At 37.2% G+C, this 25773-nt stretch overlaps 1 protein-coding gene across 16 annotated transcripts in view; it reads right to left on the reverse strand.

The window, feature by feature from the left end:
* The window catches only part of dmd (dystrophin), a 2688357-nt gene that overhangs the window by 242798 nt on the left and 2419786 nt on the right, over positions 1 to 25773 (reverse strand). For 11 of the 16 annotated variants that reach the window (XM_051926236.1, XM_051926244.1, XM_051926242.1 and 8 more), the window contains one exon: positions 17398 to 17451. The exons of the other annotated variants lie outside the window; for them this stretch is intronic. In XM_051926236.1, coding sequence (XP_051782196.1) covers positions 17398 to 17451 — 54 coding nt within the window. The remainder of the gene's footprint in view (positions 1 to 17397; positions 17452 to 25773) is intronic. 16 annotated transcript variants of the gene reach the window in all.

The following is a 25773-nucleotide window of genomic DNA, read 5'->3' on the forward strand; positions in this document are numbered from 1 at the left end:
ATAGCTCTTTCTAATGAGTCATCAGAGTGCCAGTTGTGCTTTGTGTTCATTAACACACTCTGACCAACCTCAGCCAACCTAGCCAAAGACAAACACATTTTATAGGGATAGTAAAATTCCTGGAGAGCAAGGAAGAAAGGACAAGCGCAATAATGTGATTGTGTTATTGATTTTATAAAATCATTTGGATAATTAAATTATACAAACATAAAATTAATTTTTAGAGGGTGTCTTTTGACCCTTCTTTATTGATGATGGCAGCCTATTTGATGAGTGGCTGTAGTGAAGAATACAAGATAAAATGAAGTCTGGCAGGATAAAGGCTTAGTGGGGAAAAAAGGAAACAAAAGATAAATATTTTAGCTTACTGGTTACATAAGTATCTGACAATTTGTAAGAAATACTTTGTTCTGTTGGGACTACAATGTAGAGCAGGAGCTTGCTTCACACATGCAGAGTCAAGGGTGCAAATGTCAGCCTTTATATAGTTTGGATGCCTATGTGGGTGTGCTCATGGGTACTCTGGTTTTCTGCTTGCATTCTAATGATGTGTGTATTATTGACTAGCAACTCTGAACTGGCCTGGTACTCAAAATGTTCAATTTGATATATTATCATTAAGTACACTTCCCCTTATGAGCCCAGCACATTATATATCACAAACAAATGTTAAAAATATACATATATAGGGTTGGTATGCCTGGGTTTGAGTGTGCCTGCGCCCCACAATGGACTGTAGTCTTATGGAAGGTTGGTTCCTTCCTTATATCCAATACTGCCATGTTACTTTATGTTTCCAACCTATATTAGAATAAGTAGGTTTGAAACTGGATTTTTATGCATAGTGACACCATAACAATATACTGTACTATATTCTTTGTAATGGATACTTAACTAAATCAGGAGTATTATTTTTGATTGACTAATTGATCCTCACTACCATCTTCATCCATAATCTGTCTGAGAGCCAAAGGAACAGAGTAAATTATAATCAGTTAAAATAAGGTTTGTGAGCTCACCTTATGTAACACATAATTAATATTGCAATATAATATATTGTAATACATATAGTTAAATAATGGCTTAGTTGGAAAATTGCCATAAAGATTTTTTTTAGTTTTTTGGAACAGGAGATGAAAAAAAAATTAAAGGGCAGTACTATGAGTAATCTGAAATGATGTAGTGGTCAAAGCCAGTAAATCAGATTGCCTGTTGTCAAAATCTGAATCAAGAGATGAAAATCAAAGTCAAGAAACAAAGCAGAAGATCCTAACTTTTACATATTAATATGTTATCTAACTACAATTAAATCTGAATAAATTGCTGTTAAATTTGATGCAGAATCCACAGACTTGGACAACAAAAAATATCACCATTTTAAGTAGTTGATGTGTGGTAATCTCACATGCCACATCAGCATGATGTCATTTTTATCAACTGTTATAACTTAGAGACAATATAGCTGCAAACACAAAAATCATTAAAAAGAACATTGACAATCATACCAAAATAAAAAACAAAATGGAGCTATGATTAAAAAATAATAATGAGAACAAAGCAACATTATAATAACAACAAAAAACATAATAATAATACAATTTGCAGAACATATTCATGAAAATTAAAATAAAAAATTCAGTACTATCAACAGAATTCAAATGATTTGGCTTCCATCAACAAAATGAAAGCAAGTGCTGACTAGTTATATATCTATCCCAAACTTCTTGCAGAGAGATTAAGTCATTAAATGGGATGAATAAAACAGAAAGTGTATGTTAGGTAAGTGATCTACATTACCAAAATGCATTACTATCAATTCACTGGCAACCAGTTAAAATTATCCTTTAATGCTGCTTCAACGGATTTAAATATGCCATGTAAGTTAAGAAAAACAGAAAACAAGAGCCTACCACCTGAAATTCAGCTACCTGTAGAGATCTGTTTAAGACATTAAATTGTTATGTACGCTCAGGAAGCAAAGGAGAATTTTACCAAGTGCCATAAAAATTGACAAAGATAAAGTGGCTACAAAACATATAGAGTGAATAAGAATGCTAAGGAAAGTAACTGATTCATTAGTGTATATACACTAAAATCTTTGGGTTGAACTAATTAACTCATTGCCTTGCTCCCATTTTAAATGGTGACCCAGAGAAGTGAGACTTCATATATTGAAATCTGTTCTCGTCTGGATATATAACTTTGTTGTTGTAGAACTCTTCTCGCACATTTACATATTCCATCATCTGCTCATTTTTTTAAAAAGCTCATCCATTCCTGGGTCCCAGTGACCTTACCCTGGCAGCTTCAGGTGCATGGCAGCAAACTACCCTGAGTGGGGTGACAGTCCATCACAGGGTGAATTCACATCCACATCTACACTCACTTACTAATTCCCAAAAGGCCAGTTTTGAGGCACCAATGAGCACAGCTTGCATGTCTATGGGATGTGGTAATTAAAATCGAATATCCTGAGAAAAACACGTATATGAACATGGGACCATTTGTATATTAATTATTTGCACATTTCTTTGATGAGGATTCAGTGGTGCAGCAGCATATGGTGTTTACATCTTGTACCTAGTTGTTGTCCATGGGGACTTTGCACATATTCACCATTTTTTTTGTGGGTTTTCATTTCACCTTCCCCTTGATGTGCAGGTTAGATTAAAAGGTGAGTGAGTGAGTTAATTCTGCGATGGACTGGAGTCCTATTCAGAACTGTTTCCTGCTTGAGCCTAGTGCTGCCAGGATAGACTCTGGACCCCTGCACATCTGAACTGAAGTAAGTGAGTTTGAGAAGATTTATGATGATGCAAAAAGTAAAAGAATATCACATTTTCAAACATGTACAGATATTCTATAGTCCTGATTAGATATGATCATTTTAAAAGGTAATGAAAGTACAAAATGTTGAGTAACTGTAATCTATAATTTATATGAACATTTTTAATGTTAAACTGACTTGACCTTTCTATGACTGACCGTCCAACAAACTGGGGATGTACACTGGTTTTAACAAACTACTATGAGTAATGATTTTCAGATAACAACAAAGCTGACCTTTGTATAGAAATATCACACCAGGCTTGTTCAGCATAACAGTTATAAGCACACAAACCAGCAGCTTTTATGCAGACCCTGTCATTCCATGTCAACAATGCTTGGCTTTGCAGTACTAATTCAACGTGATCAGTTTATACACACAAGGCATGAATGTCTGTGCATAGCTAATAAGAAAAGATGCACACCATACAATAAAGTTATCCATCAAGGACTCAAGGTAAGGAGAAAATTATTGAATATAATAGCAGTATCTTAGATTTGTATATGGTGCTTTATGGCCAGGCAGAGTGATGGAGTTCTACACAGTCACAAAGCCTATTCATTGTATTTATTATCTGTGGTATGGTGCAGCTTGGGAATAGTAAGAAGATCAACACAGGAAGAGCTCATTTGTGTATCCTGTCTATACAGGGTACAAAGGTATTTATTTTTAAAGTTTTAAGTATGAATTGCAAGCTTCTGAAAAGCCTTTGTTGGATGTCTCTGTCTGAGATAGAAACCATTGATTTATTACTGAACCCACCTTAATCCATTTTACCATCAAATTCAGAATATTGTCATAGACAAGTCTAAGGCTGTTTGTAGAATACAAAGTTATAGCATTCCTAAAGAACATTGTGGCATTTAGTAGGACATGACAAGATTTTTTAAAAAATGTTAAAATCATTTTGAGAAGAAAAGGACATTTAACCCAAAAAAGCCTATCAATCCTATTCAGGTAATTTCTACAAGATGATGTCAAGGTCCCTAAAGTCCAACTTTCTACCACACTATTTGGTATCTTATTCCATTTTCTCTGTGTGAAAAATACTTTCTAATATTTATGTGAAATTTACTTTGACAAGTTTCCACATGTGCTACCATGTTCTTATTCAAGAAAGTGGTTGAAAATAAGAGCTTGGGTCCACCATACCAATACCTTTCATAATTCTGAACACTTCAATCCAGTCACTTCTTAACATCTGTTTGCTTTAACTAAAAGGTTTAATCTCCTTCACTCTTTCTCATAGCATATTGCAGTCTTTGAATCTTGGTAGTCTTTCTTCTCTACATATCCTGTAGTACTACTGAGTCTTTCATGTAATATTAGCCATCCCCCACAGCTCCGCCCATGTAGTAGTGAAACAGGACAGTGAGGAGGGCTCCGCCCGGCTCCCCACTCCTGACGTCACGCTTCCCCCTCCCCTCTGCCCACAGCCTCTGTCTTGGAATAGTGAGAATATATCACTCCTGCAAGCGAACTATGATTCTTAGCATGATAAGAAAAGTCGCAAAATCAACAGGAATGTTCACGGAAATTATAGAAAAAAAAGATCTAAATCTGTCAAGTAGTTCTCTCTTTCACTGAGGTAAGGAATGCCCAGAGGCTGGCGTGTCAGTGAGGAGAGCCCCACCACCTTCCCCTCAGCCCAATGCGTGTCTCTCGGATTCACACAAATAAATCGGTACTGAAGGCAAACTATGATACTTAGCGCAATGAGAAAAGTCATAAAATCAACCGGAATGTTCAAGCAAATTATAGAAAAAACCCAATCTAAATCTGTTATGTAGTTCTCTCATGAAAAGCAGACAGACATACAGACAGACAGACAGACAGACAGACAGACAGACAGACGTTGGATTTTATATATATATATAGAGATGGAGAGCAAAATGGCAAAATTACTCCATATAATGCCTAACTAGTGTGTTATATAGCTTAAGTGCAACCTCCCTTGACTTTTATTTTACACATTGAGCTATATAACCTAACATCCTATTAGCCATTTAATTTACTTTGTGCTCTGTTTGATTGTGGACCGTGAAAAGTCTACTACAACTACTAGATTCTCCTAAACCACCCATTGTGAATTCAAATTCGACATTTTTTTACTTCCTATGTGTAATACATTACATATATTTACATTAAATTTCATTTGCTATTAATTTTCCCAAGTCTGATTTTATTCAGGTCCATGTGAATATTAGCTTTTATTCCACCTAGGTGGGTACCATCTGCAAACCTAACCAGCTTGTTTTTTGTATACTTGTCCAGACTGTTGTAGAGATCCCTGTGGAATACCATTTTTAACATCACCTAATTGACAAGAAGGCTCTCGTAACATAATCATTTTGCTTCCTGTGTTTACGCCAATATTGTACAATATACCTTGAATTTCTACTTGTTTTATCTTAATCATTAGCCTCTAATGTAGAACATTTTTAAAAGCATTCAGAACATCAAGAAAATAATATGATATTCACATGTCTGATCGTATGAACTGTTGTTTCCTCATAGAATTCCAAAATATCTGTGAAACATGATCTCTCCCATCTAAATATATGCTGACTGTTCACTAATACACTTGTTCTTGATATTTGTTGCTCAGTCTTTTTCTTAATTGTGGTACATATTAGGCTTACTGGCCTATGCTTCCTTAATTAGGAAGATTTTGCCATTTTACAGATTATAAGAACTTTTATATACAGTATGCACTTACTTATTTCCTTATGCACTCTAGAATAAATGTTATCTTGTCCCAGTGATTTGTTTGATTTCACCTTTTTAATCCAAACAACACTTCTCTCTCTACAATTTCCAAATCAATAGTTATCTCCTTAATAGCCCCGTTAATCTGCTACTTCAATGTCTTCATATTTTAGCTTGCTTTTTTGTTCTTAATACATTATATATAAAATGAATTCAAAATGGGTTTTCTTCTTTACTGTAGTTTTTATATTTCACCTGGCAACACACTGTTAATTTATACAAGTAATAAAAAAAAAATAATAATAAAAATACATTTTATTTTAGTGCCGTTCCCATGCTCATGGTGTTTCACAGAGTCTCAGAAAGTAACAGCAGGTATATGTAGCATTGGATGCAAATGCTTCCTGGATAGAACATTAAAACAGATACAGTAGATACAGGATACACAAAGCATTAAATAGAATAAAATACTAAATTCAATACTAAAAGAAAATAACACTTTTTGTGATATAACACACATACACAAATTACACTGAGCATCTGGACAAAGAGTAAGACTGAAAAAGGGGGGCATACTTTCAGGTTAAGAATGAATTGAGTCAGCTGATTAATTTTGGGAGGTCATTCCAAAGTCTGGACACTATACAGATGAAGGCCCTGTCACCCATAGAGTGCAGGCTAGTGTGGGGCACAGTAAGAAGACCAGAATCAGAGGACCTTAGAAGGTAATTGATGTAGTCCATTTAAAGCTTTGTAGGTTATTAATATAATTTTATATTCTATTCTGTAAGACAGGGAGCCAGTGGAAGTGAAGCAGGATGGGTGTTATGTTATTAGGACTCTTGCAGCAGAGTTCTGAATCAACAGAAGCTTTGATATAAGATTAGAAGTAGCACCTCCTAGTAGGGACTTACAATAATCAATGCGCGATGCGATAAAATCATTGAAAAGTTTCTCTGCATTAGAAAAGGAGATGAATGAGCAAACACATGATATGTTATGGAGGTGAAAGAAAGTAACTAGCTCTGCTACCCGTCTTTGCTGTGATCTCATCAACATAATAGAAACAAATTTTGAAAAAAGATACTTATATACTGTATGGGATGAGATTAAAAAAGGCAAAAGCCATAGCTGATCCTCTTCTTGTACATGCACTGTCACAAATGGTGTGCACGTCATTTCAATAATAATAATAAGAAGAAAGACTGTGTGTTTGTTTTCCTTAGAGTCACACCATTATTTTCCTTTTAAATATTCAGTAAATGTTCATAATTTCTTTGCTTTATAGGTAGGTGTTTTAGTTTATTATCCATTCAAGATAGGGAACTTTACACAGTAAAATACATTCATGTGTACATGGTAACTCATTTTCTTGATAATGGTCTATTTTCCTGCAAAGAGTCGTGCTTCTGCACTCAGGGCACTGCATATATCTAATATTAGTACCTGCAGTTCTCTCATCATCTATAAATACATACAGTACCTGCTAAATTGGCACAACAATGTGGAATAGCAGCATCAGCAATTTTACACATACTGTATTTGCATTGTATTTCATTCTTCTGTTGCTGTTTCATTCATATGAAAGGTGGTGTTCTGGTTCAAAGCATCAATATCTTAACAGTAACTTTAAAGAAATATTGTAGAGCATAAATGAATAAAAGTGCCTTTCCATCCAGGTTACAGTTTCACTCCTGAACAACAAATGGCACTGCTCTGATTTGTCATTTAAAACTAAGTTAACTACCAGGCTGGGTACTCTATTTATAATTGGAGATGACTCACAGAATGGGAAAATAATTATCTAAACGTAAAAAAATAGAATCAATTATTTTTTTCTCTATTCATTTCTTATTGTTTCTCTTAAAAAAAATAAAGTTTTGCTATTCTGCAATTTAGCAGTGTAATGGCAGTATGCAATAAAACGAAGTACAATTATTAGGAAGGAAAATGGGTATGTAGATGTCATGATGGTGCTTGATTAGCAGTGCTGCCTCAAACCACACTGTCTGTATGGAGTTTGTTATGTTCTCTCTGTGCTCATATGGGTGTTTCTTCTGTGTCCAGGTGGGTGCATGGAAAATCTAATTTAGGCCAGTTTGGGGCAGGGGGTTGCTTTTAAGACAGAAACCAGGAAGTACTTCTTCACATGATGGGTCATCGGTATCTAGAGTAGGTTGTTGAAGTGGAAACCATGACAACTTTTCAGAACTTTTCTAAAGAGTGCATTTGAATAACTTAGCTATTTTCTGGCCAAATAAACCTGATAGATTAAAGATGCTTCTCTTGTTTGTAAAGTGTCTTGTGCTCATATTTACGAGCATGTGGGAGCATGCCCTACAATGGACCAGAGCTCTGCTGGGGTTTGATTCTGGTATTATTAGCATGGCCTCAGGCTCACTGGGTTAGAAAGAAGACAACGGATTGATAGGAGAAAGGAATATAGCAATGTAATTCCACTGCATGAAGCAGAAAGGTCAGTTAAATGGAAAAGTTTGTGAACCTTTAAGAATTGTCCAGATTCCTTTATGAATGGCTTCTAAAATATAACCCAATCTTCTTTCAAGTCATAACAACAATTAAGTATATTCTAAATAAACACAACAAAATTCCTTGTTATATGCTTATTTTATACATATCTTTTAAATATTCAAGGTGAAATGCATAATTTGAGGAGAACTGAGGAGACTTCTGATTAGAGCGCAGTTATAGGTGTTGTGCTACTCATCCAAAATCCTGGATTCACTCTGTTACCTGTTTGCAGTGCACATGTTCACTCCATGTTTGGGCTCTTCAGATACTTCAGTTTTCCTCCCAAATGACATGTACATGGAGTTCATTGGCGATTCCAAAGAAGCCTTGTGCAAGTGTGTGTCTATGCTCCGATGAACTCTGTAATGGACTGCTGCCATGTTCAGGGCTGCTTCCTGCATTAAGCGCCTAATGCTTTTAGGATGGTCTATAACTCCATATGCCGCTGGACTGGATTAAATAGGTTACAAAATGGTACAATCTGGTGTGTATTCACTTGTTTTGTATTTTATTGCCAATATTGTTTTTATATAGTTGTATAATTTTATTTATAAAGCAGCATCAAAAAATATTACAGGTTAAAATCTTTACAGCCTAGCTTAAAGCCCTTAACTAAAAAGTCCCACACAAACTATAAATAAATAATACTATGGATTACTGCCAGTGCTATAGCCCACTGTTGCCTTTTTCCCATAAAACATAAATCCCCATGAATCATTTCTACAGAAAAAAAAAATCTATTCAGTTCATATTATGTAATTCTGTCAGTTGCTCTCCACAATCACTTTTTCACTTTTCTAAAGAATGTCTCAATTTGCATGCTGCTCCTCCAGCATTAAGCACTGTGAGCTCATGTGTAATTGTTTCAGAAATCCTTGCCATTTGTTTCACATCAGCTGGAAGTGCAATTTCAGAAAGTAAGACTTCACTGCAGTTCGAGAAGAATAAAGAGTGGAGCCCTATCATTTAAGTGTTTTTTTTTTTTTCTTTTTTGAATGTCGTATTGGACACTTGATTTCTACTTCTCTTCTAAGCGACAGGGTTTTTTTTTGTATCCCTTCTACTTCAGCCCCTCATGCTGCTTCAGAAGGGCATCTTTAAGTGTAGATGTAGACTTCTCTTCTTTGTATAATTTTATCTGTCCACTGCTGTGTTAGTCCAGCAAAAATTCAGGGACTATATAAAGCCTTCCAATTCATAAAAATCAAGCATTTTACTTTTAGGCAACTAATACAAAGTGTAGCATCTTTTTCCAAGATCATGGTTGGAATTTCTGAATTAAGATGATTTAGTCAGTGGTTTCTGACATTTCATTAAAAATGTATTAGTACAATAATGCATGTGCATAAACTAAAAATGACACTTAACTGCTGCCATCTGCTTAAACTGTCAACATCATGAGTGGTGAATCACACCTCAAAATGACAGATCATTCTGAAATTTAGTCAGGTCAAGGGCTTATTTGTGGCTTGTACTTATTACTTCCGGGAGAGGTTTGCTTTTCCTGCAACCCCTTGGTGATCACAAAATGAAGAGGTCTACAGATTCTAATATCCACTTCTAATTTGCTTGCTTACAGTTGTGTAATAAAAATTTTATTAACTTCATCATTACTGTTCAACACTTTATGTATGGACTGGCGTGATTCATGTATGGATTCAGGCTCTAGCTCCCTGTGGCTGTGTCCAGGCTTAGTAAACCCTCAAAATGACAAATGTAACTGTCACATTCAAATTTCCTTAAAGTTCTCCTTGTCTTTCTGTTCATACACATTACAAGCTGTGAATCTGGGACTTTATCTCCTTGTGATTGTAATCTTATGTTTCTGTTTTTCTTCTTAGCAAGTGTCTAAATGAATTATAGGGAGCTAACCAATCAAACTTGATAGACTGAATGGTTCCCCTCTTGAGAACATTCCTGCACATTTTTGCTTGAAAGCCATTTCTAATCATTAACTCTTTGTGAAAACCAACACATTTTAAATATTCTACACAATTTTTCCAGTCTTTGATATAGTGACTACAGCTCTGCATATTCTCCTAGTTTTTGCAACAGATTCCTCTTTCATTCTAAATATATGTGAATGTTAGGTTGATTGGTGATTTTAAACTGGCCTAGTATGTGGACACATGTGAAAGTGCCCCATGATGGACTAGCTTTCTCCATGATGTTGTTCCCTTTGACCCGGTTTTCTGGTCAGTGGTTTCAGAAAAAAATTCAAAAGTAATGAATTAAACACCATACTGAAATCCAATTGCTTCATAACTTCATAGTCCTGGGTTTGAACAGTCACTGTTGGGAATGTGCTTATTCTTTCTACATCTATGTTCATTTTCCTTAGCTTTCTCCAGCTTTTCTCCCACTTCTCATAGACATGCATGATACGTAAACTGGGAACTCTAAACCAACCCCATGTGAGAGTAGGTGAGCCCTGGTATGGCCTGCCAATCATCCAGGGTTGGCATCTTTCTTGTGTGCAATGCTTCTGTGATACGTATCAAATCCCCATTCATCAGAATTGGTTAAGAGCTAGACAATCTATGGGCAAACTATTCAAAAATCTGTTGTATGATCAAAAAACAAGAGTGTCAGCCTCTATAAAAGTATCTACCAGAAGGGAGACAGAACTCTGCACTCTCATCTTAGTACAGTTACTGGGGAGCAGACTCAAATATTCTCCTGTCTATTTCACAAATGCAGCATATAAATGAATATGTGGTAAATGGAATAGGGTTTGCTACTGGTGATCCTGACTTTGGAGTAAATGAATTTTGAAAATGGATGGGTGGATAACAGGGAAATGGATATTGTACCTAGAATTACCATCATCCCATAGAAAACAAATAAAGAAAATAATTTTGACAAAATGCTTCACAATGGTTTTTGTCTTTGTCTGGGAGTCACTCAAACTGTGACTTTTCCTCCCTGAGGTGTTGACAGTGGCAGGAATTGAACTCAGGTGGCTGATGGGTTATTTAGCTACCATTTCTGCTATTGTACTAAAGAAGAATACTGTCAAGTTGCATACAATATGTACTGTAGTAGCTATCTTCACCTTCTCACAGTCTGTCTCCGATGAGCCTGCCCTTCCCATTTCACTCATAACTCCCCTCTTAGCTAACTGTCCTCCCAAACATGAAAGAAGTCAGAAGTGACTGTGGTGCCTTTGTAGTACACAACAGCCTTCTTTACCATGCATACGGAGGAGTTCTTTGTTTTGAGACTGATACAGATCCCAGCGTATGCAGCCAAGATTCCTATACAGTGATCCCTCGCTATATCGCGCTTCGCCTTTCGCGGCTTCACTCCATCGCGGATTTTATATGTAAGCATATTTAAATATATATCGCGGATTTTTCGCTGCTTCGCGGGTTTCTGCGGACAATGGGTCTTTTAATTTCTGGTACATGCTTCCTTAGTTGGTTTGCCCAGTTGATTTCATACAAGGGACGCTATTGGCAGATGACTGAGAAGCTACCCAACTTACTTTCTCTCTCTCTCTCTCTTGCGCTGACGTAGGGGGGTGTGAGCAGGGGGGCTGTTCACACACCTAGACGATAGGGACGTTGCTACCTTCTGTGTGCAGCTGCTTTCTGAAGGACATGCTGCACGGTGCTTCGCATACTTAAAAGCTCAAAGGGCACGTATTGATTTTTGTTTGAAAAACAAACTCTGTCTCTCTCTCTCTCTCTCTCCCTGCTCCTGACGGAGGGGGTGTGAGCTGCCGCCTTCAACAGCTTTGTGCCGCGGTGCTTCGCATACTTAAAAGCAAACAGCCCTATTGATTTGTTTGCTTTTCTCTATCTCTGTGACATGATCTGCTCCTGACGCGCAGTCCTTTGAAGAGGAAGATATGTTTGCATTCTTTTAATTGTGAGACAGAACTGTCATCTCTGTCTTGTCATGGAGCACAGTTTAAACTTTTGAAAAAGAGACAAATGTTTGTTTGCAGTGTTTGAATAACGTTCCTGTCTCTCTACAACCTCCTGTGCTTCTGCGCAAATCTGTGACCCAAGCATGACAATATAAAAATAACCATATAAACATATGGTTTCTACTTCGCGGATTTTCTTATTTCGCGGGTGGCTCTGGAACGCAACCCCCGCGATGGAGGAGGGATTACTGTATTGTCTTTTTTAATGATGATTACTGAAAATTGGATACATGTTAAGAAATGAATAAGTGAACAGATTCTTAGCTTGCAGGTTTAGTGCTCTAATTATTGTGTTCATAAGAATTGCTTATGAACAATTTGAAATCACTTCAGTGATTTTTGTCCGGTGCCTCCTGACACCCCGGTGCAAGAAAACCCCACATTTGATATGTTATTCAACTTATCTTGATGTCTAGTTATACAAGACTAGCCATCCCCTGTGGCTCCACTCACATAGTAGTGAAACAGGACAAACTTTAAAAATCAATAAACAAACAAGTATCGCTAGCTAAGCGGAGGCAAGGTACGCTCCAAAACGTGGCCAAAGGTAGACCGATTCAAACGGAGGCTGGCGCTTGAGTGAGGAGGGCCCCGCCTGGCTCCCCACTCCTGACATCACACTTTACCCTCCCCTGGTCCACCATACCAATTCCCTTCATAATTCTGAACACTTCAATCCAGTCACTTCTTAACATCTGTTTGCTTTAACTAAAAGGTTTAATCTCCTTCACTCTTTCTCATAGCATATTGCAGTCTTTGAATCTTGGTAGTCTTTCTTCTCTACATATCTTGTAGTACTACTGAGTCTTTCATGTAATATTAGCCATCCCCCGCAGCTCCGCCCATGTAGTAGTGAAACAGGACAGTGAGGAGGGCTCTGCCCGGCTCCCCACTCCTGACGTCACGCTTCCCCCTCCCCTCGGCCCACAGCTTGTGTCTCAGAATAGCGAGAATATATCACTCCTGCAAGCGAACTATGATTCTTAGCATGATGAGAAAAGTCGCAAAATCAACCAGACTATTCATGCAAATTATAGAAAAAAACCTGATTTAAATCCGTTAAGTAGTTCTCTCATGAAAATCGGACAGACATACAGACAGACGTTGGATTTTATATATGTAGAGATTTCAAGCTGTTTCCTCCCTATTTTTGGCCCACTAGACCCCAAAAAATGCTTGTTTTTAGGCCATTTTTGAACCATAGTTTGTGCAAGAAATTGCAACCTTATGCTAAAGAGTAAACCTGTAAAAATGATCAGAAGGATTCGAAGTTGTGCATGTCATATCAGCTGACCCCAGTGGCTCACTCTCTAAAGGTATACAAGGGGTCAAAGTTATTCTTTTTCACAAAACTTTGAAAAAACTGGGATTGGTCATATAGGCATGTGGAGTGTCATTTTATGCTATTTTGAGGTTGCTGATATCGAATATGCTAATTTTTTTTTGATATTTCATTCTTTACTATTGGTACTTAGCCCCCTAAGAGCTACACCCAGAAAGTTAGAAATGACAATATGCAAACATAAGCATATGGGGTAACGTTTTAGGATATTTTAAGGCTGGTGATTGAAAATCTGATGTTATTTTTAATGTTTGATCCTTTGTTAAGAATCTAACCCTCTATGGGCCTCTGTAAGAGAGTGAAAATTTTAATGTCTATTACAACTGAGTACATTTATACTGAAGTGCACACATAAATATTTCAAATATGTGAAATGATTATTCTTGTTTATTATGTACAGTACTTCGACCTCATGAAGTAAATCATTACATTTCTTGTGAATACCTCAAAGACGGCTTACACTAATTCAGACTTTTTTAATATTTAGAACAGGGGTGTCCAACTCTGGTCCTGGAGTGCTGCAGTGGCTGCAGGTTTTCATTCTAACCCTTTTCCTAATCAGCAATCAGTTTTCACTGCTAATTAACTCCTTTTCCCTTCATTTTAACAGCCCTGTTTTTAAGAATTCAGCTCTCGGAATTGATTCACTTCTTCATTAAATGGTAGCCAAACAGAAATGAGATGTGAAACGAGCCAATTGATGATCATCTAAACTGGAACGTCAAGCTCTAGCCCATTTCACTCCAACCAGTTTCTTAATTAGTAGCCAGTTCTTGCTGTTAAGTAAAGCTGTAATTGAATATCATGACTTGTTGCTTGTTCTCCCCGTGTCTGCGTGGGTTTCCTCCGGGTACTCCAGTTTCCTCCCACAGTCCAAAGACATACAGGTTAGGTGCATTGGCAATTCTAGATTGTCCCTAGTGTGTGCTTGGTGTGTGGGTGGGTGTTTGTGTGTGTGTGTGTGGGCGCGCCCTGCGGTGGGCTGGGATTGACTCCAGCAGACCCCCGTGACCCTGTAGTTACAATATAGCGGGTTGGATAATGTATGGATGGATGGACTTGTTGCTGCTCTCGTTCTGTCACAGCAGACTGTTTTTTTCTAAGACCACCATCAAGATGTTTTGGTGACCTGAGCAGACCAACTTGACTGACACCTTCACCTTTCTTTATTTTCAGGTTAGCTGGTCATGTGATGGCTTGTTTTGTGTCTCATTATTGTTTGGCTGCTCATTAAGGAAAAAGAAACAAGTAAGGGGGCTGAGTCACGTCAATTAAAACTAAGGCAAAACAAGTTAATCAGCAGCAAAAACGGCTCAATAATTAAGAAGGTTAGAATGAAATCCAGCAGCCATTGTGGCCCACCAGGACTGGAGTTGGATACTCCTTATTTTGAATTTATTTGTTAGGGGAAGTGCAAAAATATGGACCAATCCTGCAAAAAATAATATTAAGTACATAAACCTAAATGCAGTGGTGCTAAGGATATTCATTAAGGTTAACATATATGAGTGGAAGGTGGCACATTGCTGTGTCACATCCCTACAGTCCTGGGTTCAAATCCAGGTTGTAGCCTAGACTGTTTAGAGCAGGGGTGGGCAAAGTCATTCCTGGAGGGCTGCAGTGGCTGCAGGTTTTTGTTCCAACCCAATTGCTTAATAAGAAGCACTTATTGCTCTAGAAACCCTTCTACTTCATTTTAGTTATCTCCCTCATTAAGATTTTGAACCCTTATTGCTTATTTAAGTCTTAAACAGCTGCATTCTCTGTTTTTAATTGCTCCTTATTAGCAATAAGATGCAAATGACAAAAGAAACCAGCAGTTATCCATTTTGCTTGTTACCCTTTACACCTGTGTGTATTTATCGTGCACTATTTGGCTATATTAATGCAAAGAATTATTATTATTATTATTAATTAAATACTTGGAAGGAAAGAGAAGAGAAAAAAGTGAAGGACTGAGAATTACCCATCCGTTTTACACTTCAAAGTATTTGGATATTATCTTTAGAATGGAAAAAAATCTAGGATATGAGAATGACTTGACATAGCAGAGTTAAAGCACTGACAAGCCATGTAATGTAATTATTGGCAAGGATTGTTTTCTAATTAAGCAACTGGGTTGGAACAAAACCCGCGGCCACTGCGGCCCTCCAGGAATGACTTTGCCCACCCCTGGATTACAGCCTGCATGCTTCTCCTTGTATTTTCATGGATGTTTTTTAAGTAGTTTACACTTCCCAGTTAGGTTACTGTACCACAAAGGCAAGTGTTTCTTGTGGTGGGCAGACATAACTTCTGCCATCTGATAGATACTAGGCATACCCTGGCCCCCAGTGACCACATACTGGAGTAAGTTAATTAAGAAAAAGAATGAAAAATTAAATATATAAATGTAAATATAGGTGGACTTCACTATAAGAGATTGTTAATGACATGATTGCAAATATGAGTGCTTTAATTTAGCTCAGCTACAAAACATTGAGTTTTGCGAAAATCTGTAGATAACACTGCAAAACAAAAGGAGGTCAGGATGGTCTTTTTTATACAAGGTGCAACAATTGCCTTACAGTATTGGAACAATGATAGGTTGAATTTGAATCTGAATCTGAAATGGAATCAGTCTGGATTTGTAGTTTGCCACATTTACTGTATATAATTGTTTTATTAATCATTTGTGAAGGTGTCTAACCTGATTGTAAAAGTAGTTTGTTAACTTTAGGCTTCCTTCCCACAGGAAGTGATCATTCATTAAAGTTGTTCACATTTTTATGGCAAAAAGATGTGGAGGTTTGGATCCCAGGGTATTGGATATTGTACATTCTTCAGAGTTCTAGCTCTAGCTCTGTGGCCATCCTTAAATATTTTACGATTTCTTCAATGGAGCATGTTTATTATAGCTCATTGTGTCCACAAAATGCACTGTCAATCATGATGGTAATCATCAGTAACAAACCAAAGTTCATCCATCCAATACTTTTCTATTTAGCTTATTCTATCAAGGGTTTCAGCACAGTCTAAACATTTTATGCAATTCCTCTGACCAGGCCAGATGCAAGTTTCTGGTATGTAACAGACCTGAAGGACACTTTGTTGGGTCTTAACAAGACTTTTAAAGGACCAGTGACACTGGACTAGGGCCACCTATAGTGCATCTACTACTGTATCACAAGAACTTCACAAAGGCTTTATGTTACACAGCAATAAGAAACTAAGAGATACACTATAGAAAGACCTTAAAGCCCCTATTCTGCAATAACCTACTGAATGCAGAACACAGAAAGTCAAACTTTGAAAATATGTTCATATAGAGACTATAGGATGTTTCTCTATATTTAGCTGTTGCTATGGTTTCAGGATATCTTAGAAACTATGAATAAACACTGTACATTTTTCTCTTTTTTTAAACAAATCTATATGATTTCATTATAACCTTTTAGTTTCTGATAGACTTGCCCACTGAAAGTGTAAAGGTGTCTTTTAAGAAACAAGAATCTCAAACATGTAGTCTCTTTTTTATAAATTTATGAAATTTGCATTTATTTCATTTCTGAAGTTAGCAAGGAAACATTTACAATGAAAGGCTACTTATAGTACTCTATAGGGATACAAATGGATTGAAATACTGGTTACCAGCTATGTTACAAAGATGACTGGCACCACTCAAAGGTTTCTGGGTAGAAAATACAAGCACTAACAGCCACAGCAGAAATCACTGCCAGCTTAAGTGGCCTTCTGTTGCCTACTGCAGATGATGCGGTGGTTTGCAGTCATGGACATTTCTTACAATATTCTTCACCTGACTTCACTGTATTTTACTATTTTTACCCACAGCTCTTTAGAATGGCAGACAATATGTGGCACCATGAATCCATCATGAATATTATTGTCTCCTTTTTCCTCAGGTATTTTATTGAAAATTTTTAATATCAAAGTTTTCTTAGTGGGTAGTAAGATGTTCAGCACAAAAGCACATTTACTCAACACAAGTGTTCTGAAGTTTTAGTTTAATCACATTAAACTCCTACTGAATTTCTACCAGCTCTTTGCCCCTACCTTTCTTTTTCTTCTGTCCTGGTGAGTGCCAGAGGCCCTTTTTCTTTGTCTGGCCTGTGCACAAAAATGAAAGATTTTTCTTTTTTTTGTTTCATGTTAACATTTTTTCATAGATTAACTTCAGCTACTCACATGCAGTCTCTTCAGCTAGCAAAGTGCATATTAACTCCAATTAGCAGGACATTGTTGTTGGCAGGTTTTCATTTTCAACAAGGTAAACGTGTTTAGTATGCAAGTGCGTGCAAAATGCTATACATGCTACTTTCAGAAGGTACAAAGATGCATTTGGGTCACACAATTCCCTGCAAAATTTCACAACAAACAGGCCTGGAAATGCAACAAGAAAGGTAAAAACACAACCACTTTTTATCATTTGGTTAAAAACTTTTTAAAAAGCAATATTAAACTGCATTCAATCTCATGAGCAATATGAACTGCTTCAATGTATACGTTTTCATAACAATAAGAAGCTATCTGAATTTTAAAGTGCTAAATATAACAAAATGTGATTCTGCCTGTAAAACAGTACAGCCGTGAAGCTGGTGTCAGGGCCATCTTAACGTATGGGCACTGGCTGGGGGCCCCAGGAGCAAAGGGGCCTGCAATTTTTCTGATGCCTATGTATGGGACCCCAGTACACTACTTTGCCCAGGGGGCCTATAATGCTGGTAAGACGGCCCTGGTTAGCACTAAGGACCATTTAGGGAAGTTGCAGAACCTTGGTTTTTGGTAAATGGAAGTAGCAGAACACTGACAAGACAGCACAGCTCTCCTTCTTCACTATCTATCTATCTATCTATCTATCTATCTATCTATCTATCTATCTATCTATCTATCTATCTATCTATCTATCTATCTATCTATCTATCTGTTTTCAATACAATTTGAAAAATCAACCATTTTCCATTCCTTGTGTTACAATTTGAATGTTATTCTACATTTATTTCAAAATTGTTTTTGCCATCCACATTAAACTACTAAACATTTACAATAAATAAAAGTAACAATTAGAAAATCCTAAAAAAACAAAGCCAAAGAAGAAAAGTAGTGCATTTTTGTGTCTCTTCATTCGCTGCTTTGGAGAAGACACCTTAAGGGAATTGAGTTGCATTGTTGTAGTAAACTGATAAGAGCTTACGTTATTCTAAAGTGCGTTACCTAAATATTACCTCTCCTACTCGGTCAATCAGAGTAATGGTAGCGGTGACAATATGCAGTTTACAAGTGGATGCTTTCTACAGTGCAATATGTAACATCATGGTTATCATCAAGATGAGATTCACGTACAGAAATCTTCGGAACTTTATTAATTAAAAAAAGGTAAGACTCATCCGTGAGAGAAAAGTAGCTTCCTGAGCAAAGAAATTTACATATAGTTTAGGTTCTTGACTTTGCTGTTGTCACACATGTGTGAATAGGAAGAAGCTGAGTGGACCAAGTCAAGGTAATTACCTGCCAAGGCAGGGGGTGGCAGGGTGCACTAATCCTACTTCTGTTATCTCTGCTGGCCAGATACGGGAAAACCTACCAGACGCACCATCGATGGTGTCACATCTGGTTCTGGCACCGCGAACGACGCCACTTCCGGTTCCGGCCACGGACAAGGTCACTTCTGGTTTTGGCATTTAAAGTCACCATCATTTCAACATCCCATCAGTTCAGTTCAGGACTCAAAACAATGCACATGAGTGCTATTTCAAAACCCTTTTGCAGCCAGAGACAATATATGGGTGGTTGCCCCAAACCTTTTTGTGTGTGTTGAGGCTGTTCATTTCATGCTGTCTAGCGACCTTTGAATTTCACCTTGCTTTTTCTGTTATGACACCCATCCTTATTTCTCCAGTATAGCAAAGCACACGTCTGTTTGCCTCTCTCATTCATCTTTTAAAGATCACTGCCACTTGCATTTCCCTTGCTGTGCCCACCCTGTCTATTTTTGGGCAGTTATAGGCCATTATCAAATACTGTGCATCTGTGTGGTACCCCAACAGATGCTGCAATGCTGACCCCAACACTGATGCACATACTCCATACAGTAGTTATAATGTTGCCCCCCTTATTCTCACCTACAGAAGGAAAACTGTGAATAGAGTATGGCATATAAAGGAAAGTTATGTTACTCTGGCTCATGAAGAGTACAAGGTCAATAGGTAATAAAAAAGATGTTCAAAATGCGGAAATAAGCTTCTTATTCATTATTACTACACAGCATGGTGACAACAGAATGTCTCTTGTGGCCTAACGCTGCTATGAAAAGCTCCAAGCTGAATGTTGTTTGTGTAAATTTCTTTGTACACTATAAATGTAACCAAGAATGATCTCAATTTAAGTGTCTAGCTTCATCACATAATATTAAAGGTGCAGGTTTGACAGATCATTTGACAGTATATTGGGAGAAGGATGCTAAGGATAGAGCTGTGAGGCAAGAGAAAAAGAGGAAGGCCTAAGAAAAGGTTTATGGATGTGGTGAGAGAGGACATGCAGGTGATGGGTGTAACAAAACAAGATGCAGAGGAATGAAAGATATGGAAGAAGATGATCCGCTGTGGCAACCCCTTACGGGAGCAGCCGAAAGAAGAAGAAGAGGTGTGACAGATCATATATAGCAACTGTGGCACTGAAATAGAAAAACATGTCTTTAAAAAGCTCAAAAATTAAAATTTTATAAGCACATTAAAATAGTGAAAAGAGCAATAGTGCGTGGTTTTTCGTTAGGTAATTAGACAATATAGAGGAGACGCAGTTACTATGATATCACTTTAGTTGATCTGAGTTGAGCCCATGAAATGAGTCAGAACAGAGCTTTCTCACATTGGACCTGGGCATCCTTGTAGCTCCAGGCTTTTCTTCTTGTTATTTTGTATCTTTATTGTATCATTCAGGAAATGCACAGCATGGTCTGTTAATTTGTATGAAACGCTAGCAAGTACTGTATTTGAATGTTTTACTGTATATGTGAATGTCAATAGGTTTTGTTTATGTGACCTGTTTAGATTCTATTCTGCTGCTTATTTTAAATTGACTTGAATAGTTAATCCATTGCTAGCTAATGTTTACACCAATGAACTAGTTACTCTTTTTGAATGCAGTGTCATTTGTACCTTTGTCTGTTGTTTGTTATTTGTTATTATGTCAATGCAGAACAAAGGTAATTAAAAAAAGGATAAAATGAAAAAAAAAAACAAACAAAATTAAGCTAAACATGGTGTAAGTGCCAGAGTGGGTGGACTGGCATACCAACTGGGGTCGAGGATAATTTTCTACTTGGTTTGAAGGCCATAGTAAAAGGAATGCAAGAATGGATGTGCAACCCAACCAGGTGGAGGCCTCCATTTCTATGCCAGTCGGGAGGAACAAATAATGGATGGACAAGGGACAACTGGATTATATGAACAGTTAATTCCCCAAAATGAGAGGTGGTGGCACTCATCTGACTGGATCCCAGTTTGGACACCCACAGGGACTTGTACTGTGGATTGGCAGCCTTGTTGGGGTGCTTCCAGGTGACAATACAGGAAAATAAGGCTCCTACTTCATGCGACTTCCGTTTAATATAGAAGTGCTTTTGGTAGGCAATACTATAGCAGCAGAAGTACTCATGGACCCCATATAAAAGGAACCTCTCTGTCTCATACAGACAAGTTGGAGTCAGAAGGAGGAGGGCAATGCTTGCAAAGGAGATGTGGAAGGAGGTGGAAGATATATATTGGTGTGCTAATACTGTATTGGACTGATTTACACCTGTAAATGTGATTTTGTTGAATAAATATAATTTTATTCTACCTTGAATTGTTTTTGGCTGAGTTGTGTAAGGTGTTTGGGGCTCTGGGGTGCCCCCTTGTGTCCATAATCTCTAAACATATTAATCTTTCTTTTTTTTTTTTCCACACATAAATTACACATGAGTAGTGTAGTGGTTCATAATTTTTTTTTTCTCATGACCCAATTTTGCCTTTTTCTTTCTTGGAGACCCAGATCGTCATCGCCGTCCCCCTTGGAAATTCATTGCCAGGAATCATCCCGGGGAGGTGGGGTGTGGTTAATTTGTCCCTCTTGGAATTTGTAGCATAGCGACCCATCCCAAGACTCTCCGCAAACCATATGCAATCCTTTCCCATTGAGGAGTATGGTGAATCACAACTCCGAGCAACCCAAATTCAGGCGACACCATTTAGGGTCATGATCCATTGCTTAAGAACGTATGCATTAGAGTATATTTCAGACTGCAAAACTGTAAAAGGGGAATGAGAGACTAACTGCGACATTCTTTAGAACCAATGCCTCCAGCTAAAGAATATTATTTTAAACTAATAAACCGAAAAAGATGTTGTGACAAAAATGAGTTGATAACAATGTAGAATTAAACAACCTGTCTTTCTCAAAATAAAACTACCAACTCAACTAAAAATCTAACATTCTGCTAAAATTAGAAGCACATCACCTACACCTACAGCTTCCAAATAGTTTAGTTGCGAGGACTACAACTTGTTTATGGTTATGTCACATTACTCATCTTATCCTGTGATTTTTTTTAGGCTTGGCCTTCATTTACATAATTTTAGTGAATCAGAGGCAGTCAGCAACAAGCTCCTATAAAGCCAGTCACCTACTGTGACATGTCCAGCAACTCATTCCAACTAGTCTATAAAACTCAAACAGGTTTGATTTTGTCTTTAGTCGCAGGGATGGGCTCTGTGTGTAAGAGAGCTGACAACAAATGAATGCTTATCCAGGAGTACAATGCATAGGATGAAGAATGAGGAATGCAGGTGTTTTGGACTTCACAGAAGAGAAGCTCATCTCTTTTAAGTCTATTTTATTACATACCATGACAGAATGGAAAAAAGACAAAAAAAAAAAAAAGGGCAAATACTACAGCTTAATTCGTTGTGCCTGTTAACCCTTTGTACAGCTTCAGCTCTGTCAGGCAGCACTCTGTTGGCCGTGAGAAGCAAAAGAGAGCAAGAGTGTGCTGGAGGGGTCAGTAAATGTGACATGGGTAGCAAATTTCAGTCATTTAAATTGACATAGTCCGGCAACAAGATCAAAAACTGTGGTCAGCAAACCTGACATATCCCACAATTAGACGCCATTTAATGTGAAATTGACTTAAACTGTGAAGACTACACATTTTATGTTGGGCTGTGAACTGATGCTTGCTTTTAGACCCCCTCTACTGCCTGCCTGTTCATCTGGGAAATCTACTGCATTCTTTTTTACCAATGAAATGAAATGTGAGATATGTATATTTTAACTAGGGAAAAAAAAGACAGTGGGATTCGCATGTGCCAGTTGTGTGTCATAATGAGAACATATTTAATAACTGATCTATTCTTTGTTAAAAATACAGAATTAAAAGATCTAACTTTGCTAATGTAAAGCAATCTAAATTTTAAACAATATATATGCTATAAATAATTCATAACTTTAATAGTCATCTGCGGTGGGCTGGCGCCCTGCCCGGGGTTTGTTTCCTGCCTTGGCTGGAATTGGCTCCAGCAGACCTCCATGACCCTGTAGTTAGGATATAGTGGGTTGGATAATGGATGGATGGATAATAGTCATGCCTGATACATAACTGAAGCAGTGTTAAGACCTAACAGAGTATTTCTTCAAGAAACTGTAAACATTAACTAGTCCAGCACTTGAAGTCTAAGGAGATCTGTTATTACATTGCATCATAAAGAAATATTACAGTACTTAAATTATAGCTGTCAACTGTTTAGCTTATATTTTCCATTCATCCATCTTCAGTAAGAACATCATACTTTTTAGTGAATAATTCTCTTGACATATTCATGAGTTGTATTATATTAAAGTGTTAAAACCTTGCAAGTTTCCAGCATATGACTGCATTTGGAGTCTATGTGCTATAGTAACTGTGCACCAATGTGGGATAAAATACATACATTTGCCAATGTAATGGACTTCACAGTGTGATTAAACCACATTAATGAGATAATAAATATGCCAGAAAATCTAATTTCATATATGCTTTACTTTTCAAAATGAAAAATGTAATCATTTATGCTCTTTTGCTGCATTTATGTGTCAATCAACACTTTCACCATCTGCATGCTGCCTCCAGTTTAGAAAGGGACAGACATTCTAGCAATTTACAAAGCAGGAAAATTGCTTTTAAACAAGACATAGGAATGTTTTTGTCCTCTTTGATTACAACAATGCAAAGTCAGCTACATCGGGAGAGTGTTGCCGTCTCATAGTCCAGGAGCCGTGTTTAACTCCATGCCTGATTTGCACTTTCTATTTCTGTCATGGGTGAGTTTTCTTTAAGTATCATTCACCTTTTATACTGTTTGATTCCATGAAAATGAGATAGGATGATTAGCAAATACTAAAGAGACAAATTTGGACAGTCTTTGAACCTCAGTTATTGTAAGTCCAAAGGGTTGGGTGCAATTAACAAGATTACTAATCATTAGTACAGGATGAGAGATGAGACATTAACCCTGAATTTTCTCACCCTGTAAGCCAGCATTACAAAAATGACTACATAACAAATGCTGACTGCAAATTAAGGTTTTAGGTTTAAACCCTGTAGTAAACATGTGTACCCCCTGAAGACTGTAGCACCAATTTAGCGTCACCTTTTAGACTAACATACACTTTTGTGATGTGGGACGAAAACTTCTGCACACATGGGAAGAACATGCAAAGCCCATACTGGCAATGACTGGGCCAGAAGTTAATCCAAGATTCCTTAATATATGTGACTCACCACCTCCCCACTGTAACACTTCAAAATCCAAATTAAGGATTCTGGTTTTGTAATGTTAAATACCAGTGGAAAAATATTTCTCTCACTATTAGACACAGAAATCCTTCAAACTATGTCCAAAGAACCTGGGGCAGCAGGGTGGTACAGTGATTAGTGGCCTATGTGAGTATGTGGTGGTGGTGGTGGGGGGGTCAATAAATGTGTGATTGTGTCCTGTGATTAAGTGGTCCAAATTAGATTCTGTTCCTATTCTAACTGGGATGGCTCTGCTTATCACAACCATGAATTTGACAAAGTGTACAGAAGGGAGGCCTAATTAAACAAGTTCTTTCTTAGATTTTATAGTCTTTTTATAATCTCGAAATTTGAAATAACATGTTAATTATTCAAATTTTCCTAAACTGCAGGACCTCTAATCAAAGCTAACTTTTTAGTTATGTTTGACATTAATGCTCAGTATAAAGCTATAGATAAAGACTTCAGGATTGATGGAGGATTGCAGTAAAATGTCTAGATTCTTAATGCTAAAGAGAAGCCATTGAGCCTTGTGCTGTGTTATGGGGGGATTATACTGTATGTTGATATAATCTGATAACCACAGGAATTTCATTTTTCATCCACAGCTTTAACAGCGAACTGGGATGAGAATTTATTAATATGTCTGTTTTGCGCTCGCAGGCTCTTAGTAGAATACAGAGCCAGTAGAAGAATGTCCACTTTATAGAAACATACACGGGCTGGACATTTTCCTGACATGACAGATAAACAGCATTGCTACTTGTAGTGAAGGTGGTGCCTTCATTTAATTTAAAATTTCAGCTAATTTCCAAATAGATAAGGCGCAGTGACACAGAGATACATCAGAAAAAAAAAGTATAAACAAGTGGAGTGATTTTGAGTTGAACAAGTTGCTGATAAATTGACAGAAAATGTGACTGATGAATTGATCATTCTGAACAAATGACCGGTGCCCTGAGAGATTACCACTTTCTTCTGATTTATGTACAAAGCACTAGAAAGAAAAGATAAAGCCTGTTGAACAATAAAGGATTAATGACCAGACTCACTACTGAGCTATTTTTAACTTTTAAATTCATCTTCATAAGAAGTGAGGCTGTTATACTGAAAGCAAGGAAGGGCCAGGCTTCAGTTTGCTAAAAGGAATATGAAAATAAAACAGCTAATGCAAAAAGGACTTTCAAATATGAATTGCTTTCTAATATTATCAAATAATAATCTAATTTCTGTTTTGGAATATAGAGATAGAAAGAAAAATCACTTGGGAACAGCCATTAGTAGCAAGCTGATTATGCTGTTCTGAGAGTGGAGACAGGACTGCAGAGTTTCACATTATAACTGCTCTTCTCATCTCTTTCCACAAACTTCTAAAAGCTGTCAACAGACTAATGACATCTTACTCACAGTGTGCTGAAATCCTGAAATGTTAAGCTAGGAAGCTGCTTTACAGTGTTTTCTTCATATACTGTATATTATTTGCCAAGTGACACACTTTAAATAATTGCTTCTACCAGTGCTGGTTACATGGAAGTGTTAGGCTTCATTTCTTCATTTTGGCCATCAGTACAACATGTGTCTCAATTAGCACAACTTTCTTGTTCCATCCATTTTCCAACCCG

This window comes from Erpetoichthys calabaricus, chromosome 4 (genome assembly GCF_900747795.2).
Source record: "Erpetoichthys calabaricus chromosome 4, fErpCal1.3, whole genome shotgun sequence".
Taxonomy (NCBI): Eukaryota; Metazoa; Chordata; class Cladistia; order Polypteriformes; family Polypteridae; genus Erpetoichthys; species Erpetoichthys calabaricus.